Source organism: Prionailurus bengalensis, chromosome C1, assembly GCF_016509475.1.
Source record: "Prionailurus bengalensis isolate Pbe53 chromosome C1, Fcat_Pben_1.1_paternal_pri, whole genome shotgun sequence".
Lineage (NCBI taxonomy): Eukaryota > Metazoa > Chordata > Mammalia > Carnivora > Felidae > Prionailurus > Prionailurus bengalensis.
The window spans coordinates 184,559,901-184,578,998 of record NC_057345.1 but is presented as its reverse complement, the minus strand read 5'-3'; the positions used below and the strand labels follow the sequence as shown (position 1 = coordinate 184,578,998).

Sequence of the window (19,098 nt, the reverse complement as noted above, 5' to 3'; positions counted from 1 at the left end):
AGTAAATGTGAACTTTCTGGAGAGAGGCATGGTATCTGCATTTCTGCATGGCAAGGAGCATGGTGCTTGGCACAGTGTGGCCTGAAGAGGAAGCAATGGCATTTGGCACACTGAAGGTTTATAGGAAAAGAGGGTAGAATTGGGCAGGATATTTTCTGTCTGAGCTTCAGCAGAACATTAGCAAAGCCATAAGGCTGGCAGAAAATTGTAGAAGCTCGGCAGATTTAGTAGGTACCCAGCACCCCCAAGAGAGAATAGTGTGTTGATTTACTCCTGAACACTTCTGAGACACCCTGGTGACTTCCCAGAGTCACTTAGGGTCTGGAGTGGAAGTAAAGGATAAATTTTTTTGTATGTCAATAGAGCTACTGTAGATTTTCACCAAGGCTGGTACATACTTACCAGTGAGGGGTACCTGGCTGGCTCAGTTGGTAGAGCATGTAACTGTTGACCTCAGGTTCAGGATTTCAAACCCCACACTGGGCACAGAGCTTACTTAAAAAATAAATAAATTTTGGGGCACCTGGGTGGCTCAGTCGGTTAAGCATCCAACTCTTGATTTTGGCTCAGGTCATGATCTCATGGTCTGAGGTCAAGCTCCACATCAGGCTCTGTACTGACAGTGTGGAGCCTGCTTGGGATTTTCTCTCTCCCTCTCTCTCTGCCTGTCCCCCATTTTCTCTCTCTCTCTCTCTGTCAAAACAAACAAACAAACAAACAAACAACAACAAACAAATTTTTAAAAAAGACTTGCCAGTGAACTATTTGGTGGATTTGATATTTGCCAGCATATTTTTCCACCATAGGCCACACACTAGCAATTGCACAGCAAAGAAATAGCCAATGTAAAACACACAAGCATATTTTTAGATTCTTTTGCTTTGTTCTTTATTTTCTTGTTAATGATGCATCCAACCACCACAGTTCCAGAACAAAATCTTAATTCTTTCCTGTTTCTACAAAAATTGAGAGTACTTTCCTATGGGTTCTATCATCACTGGTTAACAGCTATGTGTTCTGCAGACTGAACGGGAAAACCCAACTGTATCTTTGTGTCTCTGAATGTCATTAACTAATTTTCAAGTATTCAATGAAACCACAGATAGACTTAGCCAACCACTTTTTCCCCTGAGTTTTTGAAAATATTCACATCTTAAGAAATGTATTGCATATGTTCTTTATCCATTTACCACTAAATGTTCCAAAGCTTGCATTGTGGGAGTTAGATGTTGCCCAAAGAGCTCATTGAACCATTTTTGAAACTTCTCTTCTACAAAAACAGGAAGTCACAATATAGTAAATGTCGAGTGAATTTGAACCTGAGAGAAGTTTAATTAGGTTTAAAACTTTTGAATTCATATATTTGAGCTGGTTCTAAATCAGGGCATTGGTGAGTCCCCTAGTATCTATTTTTCCTCTTTAATGCATGTGTGAGCACGTGTGTGTGTGTGGGGGGGGGGTGTGGGTGTGTGTGTTTGTACAGCACCTACTTTGTATGCATTTTTTTTATTTTATTAAAACATTTTTTTAATGTTTAGTTATTTTTGAGTGAGAGAGAGACAGAGTGTGAGCAGGGAAGAGGCAGAGAGCGAGGGAGACACAGAATCTGAAGCAGGCTCCAGGCTCCAAGCTCTCAGCACAGAGCCCGATGTGGGGCTTGAAACCCATGAACCATGAGATCATGACCTGAGCTGAAGTCAGATGCTTAACCAACTGAGACACCCAGATGCCCCAGCTTTGTATGCATTTTAAAGTGAAAAGATAAGAAGAAGAAATTTCTATATATTTTTAAAAATTTATTTTGAGAGAGAGAGGGTAGGGAGGGACAGAGAGAGGGAGAGAGAGGATCCCAAGCAGGCTCCCTGCTATCAGTTCAGAGGCTGACATGGGGCTCAATCTCATGAACTGTGAGATCATGGCCTAAGCCAAAATCAAGAGTTGGATGTTTAACCGACTGAGCCACCCAGGTGCCCTAGAAATTTCTATATTTTGATTACATTGCATGGGAGGAAGGAAGAAAAACAATCCTGAGACTACAGACTTGGAAATTCAGAATGCATATTTAACCCTCTTTGAGCAGTGTGACTTTGGTCCTCTTTTTTTGTCACCTGTTAAAGCCACTGAAATGGGGACATTTACACTTAGTGATTCATTTTTAATATATATTTCATAGATTAGTTAATATATTATTGAAAAGAGTGCTGGGCTGGGGCTCCTGGGTGGCGCAGTCGGTTAAGCGTCCGACTTCAGCCAGGTCACGATCTCACGGTCCGTGAGTTCGAGCCCCGCGTCGGGCTCTGGGCTGATGGCTCAGAGCCTGGAGCCTGCTTCCGATTCTGTGTCTCCCTCTCTCTCTCTGCCCCTCCCCCGTTCATGCTCTGTCTTTCTCTGTCCCAAAAATAAATAAATGTTAAAAAAAATTTTTTTTTTAAAAGAGTGCTGTGCATACAAATGCAGTGGGCAAGCTAAGAACAATGAACAGACCGACAAATCAATACTCAGCTTGGCCCCTGATGTAAGGGTATCAGCCACATTTGCTGAAGGTTCTTCTGTCTTTGTTTCATTTCAGCAGCATTGAAGCCTATCAGACTTCTAAAAGTAGTACTTATTCAACTTTTGCTAGGCACCCCAAGAGCATAGGTGGGTAAAAACTTACTCCTAGGGCTTGGGAGTGTGAAGGTTTGGTAGGCGTTGTGGAGGGAGATAGTGTGGAGTAGTCCATGGCAACCACAAAATGTTTGACTGCAAATGCTACAGTCCAAACTATATCTGTTTATGTAATTATGAAAATACTGCTTCAAGTTGCTTATCAAGTTAAATGATTTAACTCCCTCAATCACCAAGTGAAATTGATGCTCCAGGAAGAAAAGCTGTTTATCCTGTGAATTCCTGAGCCCTTGCTACACCATTTTGAAAAACCTGGTCTCCAAGAAAGAAATTATATGTATCTATCTATATATAATATATATATCTTAAATCATAGATTGTATGGCCAGTTAATGAATTGAAAACATGGTTTATTACTACATTTATCATTTCTAACTTGTCCTAGTTGCTCATTCACAAAAGAACCATGGAATCTGTGCTCATTTCAATAGCACAAGCATTAAGACCTTATACATGACAGAGTAGAAAGGTATCTCTCATGCCTTTCCTTAGAATCCTCCTGTTACTTGTGACTTTTTCTTTATGATAATGCCATACCAATTGTTCTCTTTCTCATCTTTTATTTTTTCCCACTTTTTAATGCATATTAATTTACTTATTTCTTTAATAGGCTCCATGCCCAACATGGGGTGTGAACTCACAAACTTGAGATCAAGAGTTGCATGCTTTACTGACTGAGCCAGCCAGTTGCCCCTCAGTGCATTTGTATATACATTTTGTCATATCATTCCATAAATTACTGAGGCCAGTCCCACAAATCCTTAGCCTTATTTGACTAGTGATAACTAAAACTTAGCTAGGTTAAATGATTTCCTTGAAGTTGCATTCATTGAAAAGTAGTCACTTTGCATCTACCATGCACCAGAACTAGATACACAAGGGTGATTAAAACAACAGTCTAAAGGAGGAGTCAGGAAAGTAAACAGGCAATTATAGGATCAAGGGATAAGTACAATAATTGAGGTTAAGTACAGGGCACCAAGCATAAACTTTAGGGAAACTGTTTACCCAAACCTAGGAGGTGGAGTAAGGACAGGCTGCATGGGATAAGTGATATCTAACCTGAGATCTGAAGGACAGGTAGGATTAGCTAGATGAAGATTGGGGTGGATGTAAATTATAGGCAGAAAACAGAAATAAGCAAATGCTCAGAGTGAGAAGAAATATGATGCATCAGAAAAGCTGTTGTTAGCTGTGTATAAAGTGTGAGAAAGAGGCAAAGCTGCCATGTTTAATCTCACAGGTTGTGTTCTGCACCACCCAGCAGTCACCACTCACATAGGCTAGGATAAATGGCACCTTCCAGAGTTGAGCAATGTGGCTTCCCTGTAAGAAAAATGATGGGTGGGGAGAGAGAAGGATCTTGAAAACTGAGTACAGTAAAACCTTGGTTTGTGAGCATAATTCATTCTGGAAACATGCTTGTAATCCAAAGCACTTGTATATCAAAGTAAATTTCAAGAACCGTTTGCTCAGTTGTGATCATGTGATGTTCATTGTCATGTACTACTCCTATGGCAAGACATTTCTTGTTTATCAAGTTAAAATTTATTAGAAATGTTTGCTCATCTTGCAGAACACTCACAGAACACTACTTGCAATCCAAGGTTTTACTGTATGCTAAAATGTTTGTAAATAGCCTGAAGGCAATGGAAAACCATTGAAGGGGAGTGACTTGACCAGACTTGCATTTTAGAAAGACTATACAGCCACTGGGGTGGGGAATGGATCCAGAGAAACCAGCTAGGAGGCTGGTTCCAATAAGGCAGGCGAATATTAAAAACAGTCTGAAATGAAGTCCTGGAAATTGGGATCAGAAGAAGCAATAGATTTAAGAGAGATGGTGAAATCAGAATTGATCAGACTTGGATAAGCTGCAGCTTTTGTTCTTAGACCAAACTAGGTCCACGGCATGTCATTTACTGAAATGGGGAATACAAGAGGAGGACTGAGTTTAGGGGAAGATTATTATTATTATTATTATTGAGAGAGAGAGAGAGAGAGAGAGAGAGAGAGAGAGCAAATGAGTGAGGGACAGAGAGAGAAAGAATCATCCCAGGATGGGCAAAGGGAGAGAGAGGGAGGGAGAAAGAGAGAGAGAAGCGGGGCTCACCCAAAGTGGGGTTCATGCTTACCTGAGGCAGAGCTTCAGCTTGACCCGAGCTGAAGTCAGATGCTTAATGACAGAGCCACCCACGTGCCCCTAGGAGAATATTATTAATTCCTTTTTGGACATGCTGGGTGTGAGGTGATTTTGAAGCATTTGAATGAGAAATAGTCAGTTGGGTGAGTCTGGAGATCAGGAGATATAGGGTTGGGCTAAGACACAGAAATGCATTTTGGGCCAAAACTAGAATGTTGTCACGTCGTACCGGAATGGAGTTGCTCCAAGTGGCTGTGTTTTCAGGGGAGTGGGCTCAGAGGAGTTAGAGAGGGTGGAGGGGGTCATAAAGTGGAAATAAAGAAAAGCCATATATATATTTTTGACAAGTGAAGCAGAAGAGTTAGCAAATTTTGTGACTTAGCATGATCATTTTTCTAGCAGAAGGTTGAGAGTGCCTCAGATTCTAGTGTCCCAATGAGGTTGAAGGACCACCATTGCATTTCAAAGTGTGCCTGCTGGGGTTTTTCCTCTCTTCCTGGAGCCTCAGGCTTCCATTGACTTCACCTCTTCAGTTCTTTTCTCTACGTTATCCCTCCTCACTTCATCTTCTAACAGGAATATTACTTTCTCACCCTCTACTGTTTTTTATTTGTTTTTCCTAGAAAGCTGTCTTAAAAAGTTGAAAGCAGGGGCACCTGGGTGGCTCAGTCAGTTGAGTGACCGACTTTGGCTCAGGTCATGATCTCACAGTCCATGAGTTTGAGCCCCGCATTGGGCTCTGTGCTGACAGCTCAGAGCCTGGAGCCTGCTTCGGATTCTGTGTCTCCCTCTCTCTCTGCCCCTCCCCTGCTCACACTCTGGTCTCTCCCTCTCTCTCAAAAATAAATAAACATTAAAAAAAATTTTTTTTTAAGTTGAAAGCGAATGAGATAGAATTTAAAAAAACACAGTAAACAATGGAAGGTTTAACCCAGAGAAAATTCCATATTCATTTTAGCAATCACTCACAGGCAAAATTTAAATACTTTATTGCCACATTATTGTAGTAACTTAGCTCTTTCTACTTGGCTCTGTTCTACTTCTGGAATTATTTTGTGTTGTTGAATTTTACACTTTGGGTAGGAAAGTGGGATTTTCAGTAGGTAAAGAAAAAAAAAATCAGTATATATTGAGTAGAATTACTATGTTCCCAGCTAATACTTCCTCCACTTGCATGCTCTTAAAGTCAGAGAGTTTGCCATTACTTATTGAATTTATACTTAACATCCAGCACTATATGGGACACCAAAGAAGTATAAGGCATGCCTAGTGACCACTAGGAGTTTCTAATATGATGAGGGAAACCACACATATGCAGAATAAAATATAATAGATTATAGAAGACTAATACTCATAAGACATTTAAATACAGTAAACAAATAATAGCAAATAAAGTATGAAATCCTTAACTGAATGCTATTGATTATACATGTGTGGTCAAGGACAGTGAAGACCAACAGTCAAAGAAGGCATTTTCTGTTTTAAATAAAGAACATAACTTTCAACAAATCACCACCAAAAATAACTTAATAATATTTATTTTATTTTTTTTAAGCTTTCCTTTCAAATGCTTATTTTTGTGAAACAGAGAGAGCATGCACAAGCAGGGGAGGGGCAGAGAGACAGGGAGACAGAGGAACCAAAATGGGCCCTGTGCTGACAGCAGACAGCCCGTTGTGGGGCTAAAACTCATGAACTGTTGAGATCATGACCTGAGCCGAACCTGGATACTTAACCACCTGAGCCATCCAGGTGCCCCTATGATATTTATTTTTTAAAAACCTACTGTATTTCTTTGTTTCTAAGGTGGCATCTTTTCACATTTGAATACAACAGATAGAATAGCTGACCTTCATCTTGCACTTTGTATGGGGTACTGTTATAAAGTGCTTTAAATATGTTGACATGTTAAATATGGATCATTTGATAGGGCAGAAATATTTCATCTTCTCCCCACTAGGCTCTACTAAACAATTGGTACAAACTGAAATTCCATGGCTATTTAGGGTCCAGGAAGTATGGTATGTGTGCAGATAAATAGTGCTTATATATATATATATAAGCACTATTTATCTGCACATATATATATTTATATATATATTTATATTTATATTTATATATATATTTATATATATATTTATATTTATATATATATAAATTACATTGATGAAATGTTCTTATCTCCTTAGCCTAGATTGCCAGGCCTTTGGTTATGCCTTGTGAGGATCACTTGCTAGCTCCAAGATACCCTTGGACCCCCTATATCTTAACCATTCGGTCAAAGGCTGCAAAAGACAGAAGAGTCTGCATGTTGAGATAGTGAGGTAACCTCATCCAAAATTTAATCTCATTCAGCAATCATTTACATAGCTCTGCTTGTGGTTTTCAGCTGGGCCAGGAAGGTGGTTCTGATTTATTTACAAATGAGATGAACTATCTAAACCACCAGAGTAAAGTCAAAATACATGATTATATTGGGTGGGGTTCCTCAGGAAACGGCGTCTGAAGTGGAGATTTGCAATGCTATTAGGAACACCACCTGTGGGAACTGAGGGGTGCTGGACTGGCCAGAAGGAGTTGATCTGCAATGCTGTTGCAGCATAGGCCTCAGCTGATCCCTGGGCAGGGGCGCTCTGGAGCTAAGATGTCCTTTCAGAGATGTCCTGAATTGAGGCAAGGGAGCCTTGGCTTTACATTCTTGGAGTCATTTGATGTGTGTAGCCTCCAGGGAGGGGTTGTAGCCTTTGCTGAGGCAGTTATTTTTGGCTGAGGTCAATGCCTTGGGGAAGGCTTAACGTTAAGCTGTCAGCAGACAACACTCCCAGCAGCTGAGGGATATGGGCTTTGGTCCCCAAGGTGGAAACTGGGTGGGACACCACAGCATCATATGTTTACATGTTAATGTACATATAGACACATATGTATATATGCATATGTATTCATCTATTTATATACACACACTCATAAATATATAGACATACATATACATTTTGTGTGTATTTATACTTATGAAAATTCAAAAGGAAGAAGTTAAGTAATTAAAACCCTGTGAAATGTGATATAGTAAATTGGGCAGATTTATTGAAACCATAGGCTATTATCACTGCAGTAACAATGGTTCTCAGGATCACCCCTTGATGTCTTACTATAGTGATCAAATTCTCTGCAGACTAGATCATGTCAGAGAGCAGAAGTTTCCATCCCATAAAGACTGTGGACTGTTGGCCTTGTCACAGAAAAGAAAACAGCTTTTGGTGCAAATTGGAATAGATAAAAAAGCATTTGCCATATCCATAGATGTATACCAGGTCCCCGGGATTATGTTGATTTGCTGCAGTGAAGATAGCACGGATAGAATGCAGTTGCAACTGCCTTTACCATATGATTAAGTTCACAGCAATTCATAGGAATTCTCTAAGATTCATCTGCCTCTGCAGGGCAAACAGGCAAATTGAATGAGGGAAGTGATAGTATCACTACTGCTGCATCATCCCTATCTTTTATGCTGGTACTAATTTCTACAGCTCTCCAGGGATTTGGTTTCCTATCCTGATAGCAAGAGGAATTTCCAGAGGCTTCCACTTAGCCCTTGCTACCACAATAGCCTTCGCTCTGTGGGTCAGACAAGTAATATGAGGATTCTGCCGCTTATTTAGTATATCTATTCTAATTATATATTCAAGAACTGAGGCAACAACCATAGGCTGGGTCTGCAAACCTACTGGATCCATGGTGATTTGTGCTTGGGTGAAAACTCCATTTATCACCCGATTACCATAAATCTCCACAATAGTTGGGGGACCCAGTGATATTTTAGATCCTCAAGAATTAGCATTTATTCAGAAACAGTATCAAGTAGTCCCTGAAATATGTGGGTATTTCCTTTTTCCCAGTGCACACTCACTCTGACAAATGACATCAGGTTCCTTTGGGAAAGGCCTGGATGAAGATTTGTCATATATATTTCTGGCAATGCTGCAAGGTCCTCCTTAAGGAAACCAGCCTCCCTTTCAATCAAGGGGCTCTGTGAACTGACTGAGGTATGAAAACTGGTTGAAAAGGATGACTTTTCATTTTGATGGCTCAAGTCAGGTTTCAGGCAGCAGACCTAGTTTTGCCTGGTACAGAGATCAAGGAATATTTCAGAAGTCTCTCCATCTATTTCATTCCTAGGGCCATCCAGGGCATTAGTAAATATCCCTGTAGGTCACGACCTTTGACCCTTGATGTTGCCCCTGCTGCCCATTGTGGTAAATATGTCCACCCTGTCCCTGCCAGTTAAGTGCTGTCACCTAGTTATTGCAATCCCAGGATCCCACTGTCCTGGAAATCAGGGAGCAATTTCAATAGAAGCATCTTCCACCATCAAATCCAGTACTGCAGAGCTTTGCTGGTGCTCCCCTTTCTAATATATTTTTCAGTGCCTTACTATAAACACCATCATCTGGGTCTCTAGGGGTATATAGTTGAGGGTTGGGTATATACATTACACATAAAATCACTCCAACATTGCCATCTCCATGAACTTTTGGATTTTTTCCTCTACATTATACCAGGGACATTTTGGCATCTCAATCTCATTGAATATAGACCACCAATGGGTCTAACTTTTAGCTAACCAATTAAATCGTTAGAGTCACTTTCAGTGTATGAACTAACACATCAAATCCAGGCTTTATGGTAAATGCACCCATACCAATAAATTTAACCCAACCCTTTTCTCTTTATTTTGTTTGGAACTTGACCCAAAACTGTTCAGCCTTTCACAAAATCATGTCACTTCTGATAACATCGATGTTAATATTTGAGTTGCTACTACAACACATTCATATTGGTCTGCACTTACAGTTTTCTCATTCACAATGGTTATACGTACAAGTATAAGCATCTTAATATTTTTTGTCTTCTAATACAAAATTAATTATAAATTATTTTCTTTTTATTTTTCCTCTACTATATAATTAGAGCATTATATTGACTTCTTGGGAAATGTGCACAGGCAGTGAATAGTGTCTATGAATTTAATTTCAGGATAGTAAAGGGAGTACTAAAAATAATAGTTGCAAAAGGAGGTGATGGGTCTGATAGGGTTGAGAAAAGCTCCCTCTCCTTTCAAATTGGGTCCAAAGAAATTATGTATAGGCATGGCCATGATGAACCAAAGTGGATATTGCGTGTATTTGCTAAATAAAATCATTTGTTATCCCTTTTCTGAAAGATGGCTATGTTTTTTTTTTTAATTTTTTTTTTAAATTTAGTTTTGAGAGGGACAGAGACAGTATAAGCAGGGTGAGGGGAGGAGAGAGAGGGAGAGAGAATCCCAAGCAGGCTCCATGCAAGGCTCAAACTCATGAAACCGGGAGATCATGACCTGAGCTGAAACCAAGAGTTGGATGCTTAACCAACTGAGCCACCCAGGCACCCTATGTTTTTAAGTAGAGAATTCTGTGTCCTAATCAGTTTACTTACAAAGCCATGCAGGATGATATTAGGAAATACAAATACCAACAACAGTGGTGAAGAACTGCCTCACAGATATAACAAATGCAATTTATTTTGTGTTTGAAGGAGGACTTGAGAAAAACATTGTCTCTGAGCATTCCTGAGGATGGAGGAGGGGGAGCCAGGGGCGTGTTTTCTTAGTTCCTTAGCCTGTATGATCTGAGTCACAACTTCATGGTTAGATGAGGATGCTAAGCAAATGCTACCCCTCCCTTCTCTCCTCTCCCACATGGAATCTTTGGAGAGGCTCCAAAAGTAGGAGGAAGAATCTGTATTTGCTTTATGAATGAATGAAGGGTGGTTATTTGGTCTTAACCCAGAACTCTAGCACTGGTTTGCTGTTCAATGCAGGTTTGCTCTATGGTATGCCAGGGGCACATAGGGCCACCTGGGAGCAGTACCCCACCCACTTGCCTACTTACCTCCCTCCTTCAGAATCTCAACTCTTGTCACTTTCTCAGGGAAGCTTGCCCTCACCCACCAGTCTGGTCTGATTCCTTTGTCCTGGATTCCTTTAGAAGCATTGCCCCCCCACCCCCAAGTGATCCCTTATCAGTTTATGATTAGACTCCTTAGCTGTGACTATGTGGTTTATGTAGGACACCTACTAAGACTAAGTATCTTCCCTGTTTATGCTCCCTGCCTTTCATATTGTGCCTAGCTGGTATGTGGTACAAAGTAGACACTCAGTACATAGTTGTTGAATGAAAAAATATTTGCTACAAATTCCAGAAGTATCAACACTTACCATGATTTATGTATATTACCATTGTATTTGTATCCCATGCTTTTGACAGCCGAATCTTCTATTTGTGGAAGAGCATGGTAACTGGATTTTGTAGAAATGAATGAGTCAGGACTGGTGAAAACACTCAAAAGCTCCATTAATTTTCTTTTCTTTTCCAGTAACTCTGCTCTACCCTCCATCTCCCCAAGTCAAAACCCAGTGTTTGAACTTAACCGTGGGGGTTTTGTGTGTGTCCAGCTGGAAGGTAACTGGAGAACAAGGTGGAAGGGCTAGAGACCCTGTCCCCCACCTCCTAAGTGACGAACACTCGCTAAGGAATGACAATGTGACCAAGGCCTCCCCCCATTAAACAAAGAAAGCCCCAGAACCACAACCCCGGACCGAGGTGGGATAATTTGGAGTGTTGGGTAATCTGGTTCCGAATTAGAGGGAGAGGTTTAGGAGAAGTGAGACTGCCCCAGTCTCTCAAGCTAAAGTTGGTGGCCTGTGAGTAGCAGCCTTTCTTGCGCCTCCGGGTGTGTCCACCGGGCTCGCTCATCAGGTTGTGTCCGTGAATGTACGTGGGTATGAGATGCGGCTAGGCAGGGCCACGCTCAGCCCCAGGGCGGGAGGGGGGGCTTCTGTAACCGCGCAAGCCCTTGGCGCCGCAGGGCAGTGGGGCCGGCACGCCGGGGCGCAGTGTGCAGGAGCGGAAAGCAGGCGGCAGTGTGGCCCCACGGCGCGCCGGGCGCTGGCGCAGGCGAGCTCTGGGGGCCGCGGGCTGCGAGGCCCGGCAGCGGGCGGCAGGAGGCAGCGTCGGCCCAGGCGGCGAGGCAGCGCGCGGTGATGTCAGTGGCGGCCCGGCTGGCAGCAGCCGGTACTTCCTGTATAAAGGCGGGCGGGCTCGGCTGCAAACCCCACTAGCCAGTGTCAGCCTCTCGGCGGGAGGAGGAGGCGGCGGAGGAGGAGCAGGGGGAGGGCTGTCAAATTCGGGAGCCAGATTTTTTTCCCTTCCCCTGGCAATCCCTTCCGCTTCCCCGGCTCCTGGCGTGACATCTGCGGACCCGGGACCTGTATGTGTGTGCGCGCGAAGGAGCGGAAGAATGGCAGTGCTCAAACTCACCGACCAGGTAGGGGGCGGCGGCGCGGGCGGGCGGGACGCGCGGGCGCGGGGCGGCGCGGAGCCCCGGCGGGGGGATGGGGGCGCGGCGCGGAGCGCGCCCGCGAGCTGTTTACTCGCGGCGAAGGGGAGGAGTGTGTGCGGCCGCCGGCTGCTCCGAAAGCCGGCGGCTGCGGCTCTCCTGCCCTGCGCCGTCCCCGCCCTGGGCCGTCGGAACTGCGCGCCCCGCTCGGTGCCCGCGGCGCGCCGGGGGGCTGGGGAAGGGGCCGCCGGGCGCCAGGCGCAGCCGGGGTGCTGCTCTGCGGGTGTGCACTGGTGTGCGTAGATGAGCGCGGGTGTGCGCTGTCCGCGGGCCCGGGCTGGGCAGGGGGAGGGGAGGCTCGAGGTGCTCCTCCGGCTCCTACCGTGCTGCGCGGCGTGGGCTCCGGCAGCCGGTGCCGGCGGCCGGGAGGCTCGTCCGCGCCGCGGGAAGGAGGGAGGTGTATGGAGAGGGAGAAAGGATCGCAGCCTGGGACCCTCCCCGAGCCAAGCCAGAGACCGGCCCAGACCGCGGCTCTTGTGTGGTCGAGCTGTCTTTATCCGTTTGACATGACAACCTGACTTCCTCTTTAGTAGACCAGAGGTTGTGTGTGCGTGGTGCGCGATGGGGTCCCTTGGAGACGGCGCTTTTGGTTCTGGCCGGTCTGTCCCAGGAGGAGAAGTCCCGGGGCTCCACTCACAGCGGTGAACCACCCTCTCTGTGCCTGTGTGTGTCAGTTTTGTTGCTTTCCTGGCTCAGACACCGCACAGGGCAGCTCTGGAGTGCTGGTTTGGAGAAGTGGGGTTATTTGCTGACTCGGCTGACAGTCCTTGCTGCAGGTCTGGGGAATGGAAACACCCCACCTTTGCAGACTTTGCTGCTCTTAGATATTGACACTCATAGGCGCACAGCCAAGTTGCATGATAGAACTCTGCAGCTCCTTTCACGAAAAAAGGAGACAGCTTGTTTTTTTTTTCCTTCTGCCATTTATTTATGGATAGTGAAATGAACACTGCTTGGGGTCCTGGTTGGCACAGAGTCAATCTTGACTTTGACACCCTATCAAACATGCCATTTCTTGATATTTAACATCTCATACATCTTGAAGGGGTTGCATTTGTTGCTTTGCTGTCTCCAGTTAGAATCCAGCCAGGAAGGACATTTAGATGCAATCAATCACCAGAATGATTTGCTTTCATATCTTTGAGAGTCACATTTCTGGTTTGTTTTCCTTAAGTATTTACAGGCTTTTTTTTTTTTTTCTTTCTGTGGAGGAGAGATCACTGAGTTAAAACTCATGTTAGCCTTAAATTTAGCAGGAAGAACAGCTGGCAATTGTGATGAATCTACTTGTTCCCTTTGGTTCCAGAGCATTTAAAAGTGTAAGTTGATACTAGGATTCTCTCCACCTTTTAGTCACATACTTTGACAACTGTTAGACATTTGGTTTTTTTCAGTGTTCCAGTTTTAGTCTGTTTTGGTCATGTCATCTTTGCTGGTCCAAGTTACTATACTTGTCTCTTAATTCCTAAGTCTTCAAGTACAAAAAATGAATCTAATGGACATTATTATTATCACATACGCAACAGAATTTCACAGAGAACTTTAGAGTTGGAAGAGATGCTAAAGACAGTCTTTCATTTTTTTAAATGAAGAAACTGAGATCTGAAGAAGTGAAGCGTGGGATCTTGAAGGACCACAGCTGTTGGCCTGTATTGCTGAAACTAACTCCTGTCTCCTGCCTTCCAGGCTTCTGTGCTTTTTGCTAGTGGTTGTAAGACACCTCTGTCTTTTCATTGGGTGTGTTAAAAGGGTTACAAGAAGTTATCCACTCCTAAATCAAGATCAACAGTAGGGGAAAGTGTATTTCTTGGTCTTAGAAAGAAAGTTATTCTTCAGGATTTATCAGAGTAGGACTTTCAAAGATGTTTGTCTTTTAAAATGTTTTGGAATACATCTCCTCCCTTCCCCAAAGAAACTAGTATCGTTATGGAGAAAAAAAGTCATGTAACCTGCATTTGATTCCATCTCCAAATGCATCAAAGGGGTCTAAGGAGTTTTAAGATTCAGGAGCATCTAAGAATTGCCAGCCCATCTTGGGACAAGGCCAGAAGAAGGCTGGGTGAGGAGGTGGTCTGGGCTGGGTGGAGTCGTGAGCAATAAAGGTTTCTGTGTGGCTTCAAGTCCAGGAAGTGTGTGATCTTTCTTGCCTTATATAGTCTTACCTTTCAGTTTGAAACTAAATTCTTAGACGCTGGTTCCTAACCTCATCAAGGCTTAAAAACCCTTTGCTTAAATCCGTACTTAGCAAGAGTTTTGCTCCATCCTTTGGGTAGGGGGCTGCCTGCTCTGAGTCTCTGCCTTAGAGTTTGTAGAGGAGCACCTAACTCTCCATTTTGCTGCTGGTAAAACAATCACTTCTCAATTCCTCCCTCACCTTTTTTTTTTTTAATGTTTATTTATTTTTGAGACAGGGAGAGATAGCATGAACGGGAGAGGGTCAGAGAGAGAGGGAGACACAGAATCTGAAACAGGCTCCAGGCTCCGAGCTGTCAGCACAGAGCCTGACGCGGGGCTTGAACTCACGGACCGCAAGATCATGACCTGAGCAGAAGTCGGATGCTTAACCGACTGAGCCACCTAGGTGCCCCCCTCCCTCACCTTCTAATCCCCTATTTGTGAGGTGATTCTTGATTTTTGCCATGGCTTTTGGATTTTTAGCTTGATATCCTGATTTCCCTGACACATTCTTGTTGATAACCTGAATCACAAGTTGTCTTGGTTTGTTTTCAAATGTGCATAAAAGAAAGAATGTAAGAAGATGACATTTCCTGTCCTGCTGGAGTGGGGTGGAGGAGCTTATTGGGTTGATGGGAGTCCCCACCTCTACAGTCAGCCCACACTGGCACCTCAGTCATGCACCAGGAGGAGACATCTTTTCTGAACTCTGTTTTGGGAGAGTTTTAAAAGGGGACAGGCAAGTGTGATTTTTAGTTTTGTTTTTGTTTTTTTAATTTAAATTACTTTTTTTCTTTCTTTCTTTCTTTTTTTTTTTACTATGAGAAGGAACTGAGAGCTGTTGCTACAAACAAACTTAACATTTAGCACTTCTGCATTTGTAACCGTGTCTCTTCTGTTTTCCTCTTCACACAACGCATACCGTTTTTCTTGCAGTGTTCGGGGGACCAAGGATCCTGGTTTGCCAACGGAGGGGTGTCCCAGGATGTGGGACTTTCAGTGCTAACACTGGGAAAATTCTAGGCAAACCAGGATCAGCAGCATAGAACACACTCACCTAGTAATTAATATACTAATGTAGGGGCGCCTGGGTGGCGCAGTCGGTTAAGCGTCCGACTTCAGCCAGGTCACGATCTCGCGGTCCGTGAGTTCGAGCCCCGCATCAGGCTCTGGGCTGATGGCTCGGAGCCTGGAGCCTGTTTCCGATTCTGTGTCTCCCTCTCTCTCTGCCCCTCCCCCGTTCATGCTCTGTCTCTGTCCCAAAAATAAATAAACGTTGAAAAAAAAAATTAAAAAAAAAATATACTAATGTAATTGTTTCCTCCTAGAAGGACATTAGAAGGTTTCTTTATATCTTTGATAAAGTGAGGTAATTTTAAGTTTGGGAAAGAAAGTTCTATTTCATACAAATGTAGTGACTTTTAGCTCAAGATAGCCATGAAACTCCTTGAAATTTTATTTGCTATTGAGTTTTAGGGGGCTGCTCTTTATGTCTAGTTAAGGTACTCTCGTGATTTTAAGTGTCTGGTCATATCTTCAGCCTGTCTCCAATTCCCTCCTCACCACCCGCCCCCCCCAAAAAAAACCCAACGTTTTTCAAAGTTATGAAGCCAGAATGGTAAGCTGTTTTGGACCTTTGAAATGTTCACTATTCTTACCTGAATTTGCTAGTGACAGCAGAATGTCACCTCCATCTCGAAGGCTGCCTGTAGACAAACTGTTTCAGCAGGTGGCCCTTTATGGAGCTTCCTGCCTGGAGGCCTTCTGGCTAGGTGTCCCCTTGCCAAGTCCTAGCTCACACTTGAGTCACCCATGTACTTGCCAAAGGCAGTGGCTGGCAGCCGTGGCAGTGGCAAGAAACTAGAAATCCTGTAACTTTGATTTCTAGCTCGTAGTGTGGGGCCTTGGGACACGTGTATTTTATAGGCTGCTCCCATCCTTCCATCGCTCCCTAGGGCACTGGGTCTATAGCAGGCACTATGCTGCAGCCCTGCCCTCAGCAAAGATGAAAGGAAAAGAAAGGCTTTATTCTTTGGACCCTTCTTTAGTTGTTTTGGGATCCAGTCGCATGATCTGGTGTTTCTTGGCAGAGACCTAATAATGGCTTACATTTATTGTGATCTTCTTGTATGCTGAGCCCTGCCATGAATCACGCCTCTTAATCCTCATGCCATGCTAGGAGGTAGGTGGCAGTGTGATTCCTATTTTATAGATGAGAAAACAGAAATAGGCTAATTGACTTGTTCAAGGTCATACACCCACTAAATGATTGAGCGCTGTGTCTTACCCTGGCACACTGATTGCCCAGGTGGGGCTTTAACCGCAAGGCTATACTTTTAATAGTCAGGAGGTCTATGCGGTAGTAGGACTTCTGGATGCCTGCTCTTATTTAGCAGGAAGCCACTGGGCTAGCCCTACTCCCCGCACTCCACCTAGCTCTTGGGGCCAGACCTACTTCTGTAGGAGTTAGGAGTTAGGAGCTCCTCTGAGGCCTCTCCTCCCAGCAGCCTTGGACCTGGCTTACCCTGTTAGCTTCTCCACCTCTCCACCCTGGCGAATGACCTGTTGATTGGTAGCTTGGGGAATTTTTTCTTGGTCATTAATAAATAAACTATGATCATTGTAGGAAAATCAGAAAGCTAGATTAGCAAAAAGAAACAGTTAAAACCATCTTCAGCCTCTGTACTCAGAAGTCCTCCTGACATCTTGATATAGAAGGAAACTTCTAGTCTTCTAAGTAGCCAGATAAAAATTTTAACTTTCTGCATGATAATATCAGTATCTTTCTCTTGACCACAAAGCTAACAATTCTGCTCTCTAGACCAGTGACTTTTCCAAATAAACTGAATTTATGCGTCTCTTAAATAAATGACTGGCTGCTATAGTGTAAACCCAGCAGCACGTACGTTTTTTTTTTTTAAAGATTTCAGCTTTTACTTCCTCTTTTTCTCTAAACAGAGAGTAAATATAAACTCCAAAAAGCACAATTGTTTGTGCCAGAAACAGGACTGAGCTATTCTTTAAAAAGACTTCTATTTCAACAATATAATATGATTTTTTTTATAGGCTGAAGTACAACATGAAATAATTTTTAAAAAATAGGGAGGAGCTAGAGAGATCTGATAGTCCTGTGGTTTTAAAACTTTGTAAAGCTATGGCTCTCCTTTTTTTTTTTTTAAGTAAGCTCTTTCAGGGTGCCTGGGTGTCTCGGTTGGTTAAGCATCGACTTGAGCTCAGGTCATGATCTCACAGTTTGTGAGTCTGAGCCCTCAATCAGGCTCTGTGCTGAAAGCTCACAGCCTGGAGCCTGCTTAGGATTCGGTCGCCCTCTCTCTCAGCCCCTCCCCCACCCGCACTCTGTTTCTCTCTTTCTGTCTCAAAAATAAATAAACATTAAAAAAAAAATTAAAAAGCGGTGCCTGGGTGGCTCAGTCGGTTGAGCATCCGACTTCGGCTCATGGTTTGTGGGTTCGAGCCCCCATCGGGCTCTGCGCTGAAAGCTCAGAGCCTGGAGCCTGCTTCGGATTCTGTGTCTCCCTCTCTCTCTGCCCCCCCTTGCTCACACTCTGTCTCTCTCTCAAAAATGAGTAAAGATTAAAAAAAAATTTTTTTTTAAATTAAAAAATACTAAAGTAAACTCTTTGAACTCCCTACCCTGAGATCAAGAGTCACATGCTGTACCGGGGCACCTGGGTGGCTCAGTCGTTAAGCCGCCGACTTCGGCTCAGGTCATGATCTCGCAGTCCGTGAGTTCAAGCCCCGCGTCGGGCTCTGTGCTGACAGCTCAGAGCCTGGAGCCTGTTTCGGATTCTGTGTCTCCCTCTCTCTGACCCTCCCCCGTTAATGCTCTGTCTCTCTCTGTCTCAAAAATAAATAAACGTTAAAAAAAATTAAAAAAAAAAAAAAAGAGTCACATGCTGTACCGACTGAGCCAGCCAGGCGCTCCCTCTGGCTCTCCTTTTTGTTTTCCTCAAAGAAGATTCCATACTGAAACTTAATATTTAAGAGATTGGTGGCAGTAGAGATCCCTAAAGCCCTTTCAAAGATTATTTGCATTTAATATTATTTGAAAGCCCTTTTGTATGAGAAACCTACTGGTAACTGATTCAGTGTTCTTTTCCTGACATCATGTTCTCAGAAAACAAATGTTTATAATTATTGTAGATGATTAAGTATTACGTAGAATTTGGATGATCATGTCATTTTTATTCATTCTGAGGCAGCTTTGAGAATGATGGATGTATTATTAAATATTAAGCTGGGAAAATAGGTGTGAACCAGGACTGTCCCAAGTAAATCTGGACACATGGTCACACTACATAGACTGTGTTTGTTCACCTCAGGCTTGACAGTAGGTGAATTAGTGACTAGTAGACCAGTCACTCTCTTTCGAGTCACGTTTACACTGGAGCAGGTATTACAAACATTGTTTTTTAACCTTATGCAAGTCCAGAATTGGAAAATGGCTTCCATTTCATACATCAGCTCTGACCAGTTGGTTGAGGGGTTGCAGAAGCGCTCTGGCTCTTGCAGCAAGGGATGGGGGGAAATGTAACAACTGACTGTCAGTGTTTGCTATGAGTATAAGATAAGAGAGGTGGCCTATGTTGTTAGCCAAACCATGGCAGGTCAGATTAACCTCTGTGGGCCTCCAGTTCTTATTTGTAAAATGAAGAGGTTGG

General features: G+C 43.5%; 1 protein-coding gene across 9 annotated transcripts in view; it reads left to right on the top strand.

Annotated features, from left to right (window-relative positions):
- Positions 1-11,870: 11,870 nt before the first annotated feature.
- Positions 11,871-19,098, top strand: part of ANKRD44 (ankyrin repeat domain 44) — a 327,574-nt gene continuing 320,346 nt past the window's right edge. For all 9 annotated transcript variants that reach the window (XM_043577389.1, XM_043577386.1, XM_043577384.1 and 6 more), the window contains exon 1: positions 11,871-12,169. In XM_043577389.1, coding sequence (XP_043433324.1) covers positions 12,143-12,169 — 27 coding nt within the window. In that variant the 5' untranslated portion in view covers positions 11,871-12,142. The remainder of the gene's footprint in view (positions 12,170-19,098) is intronic.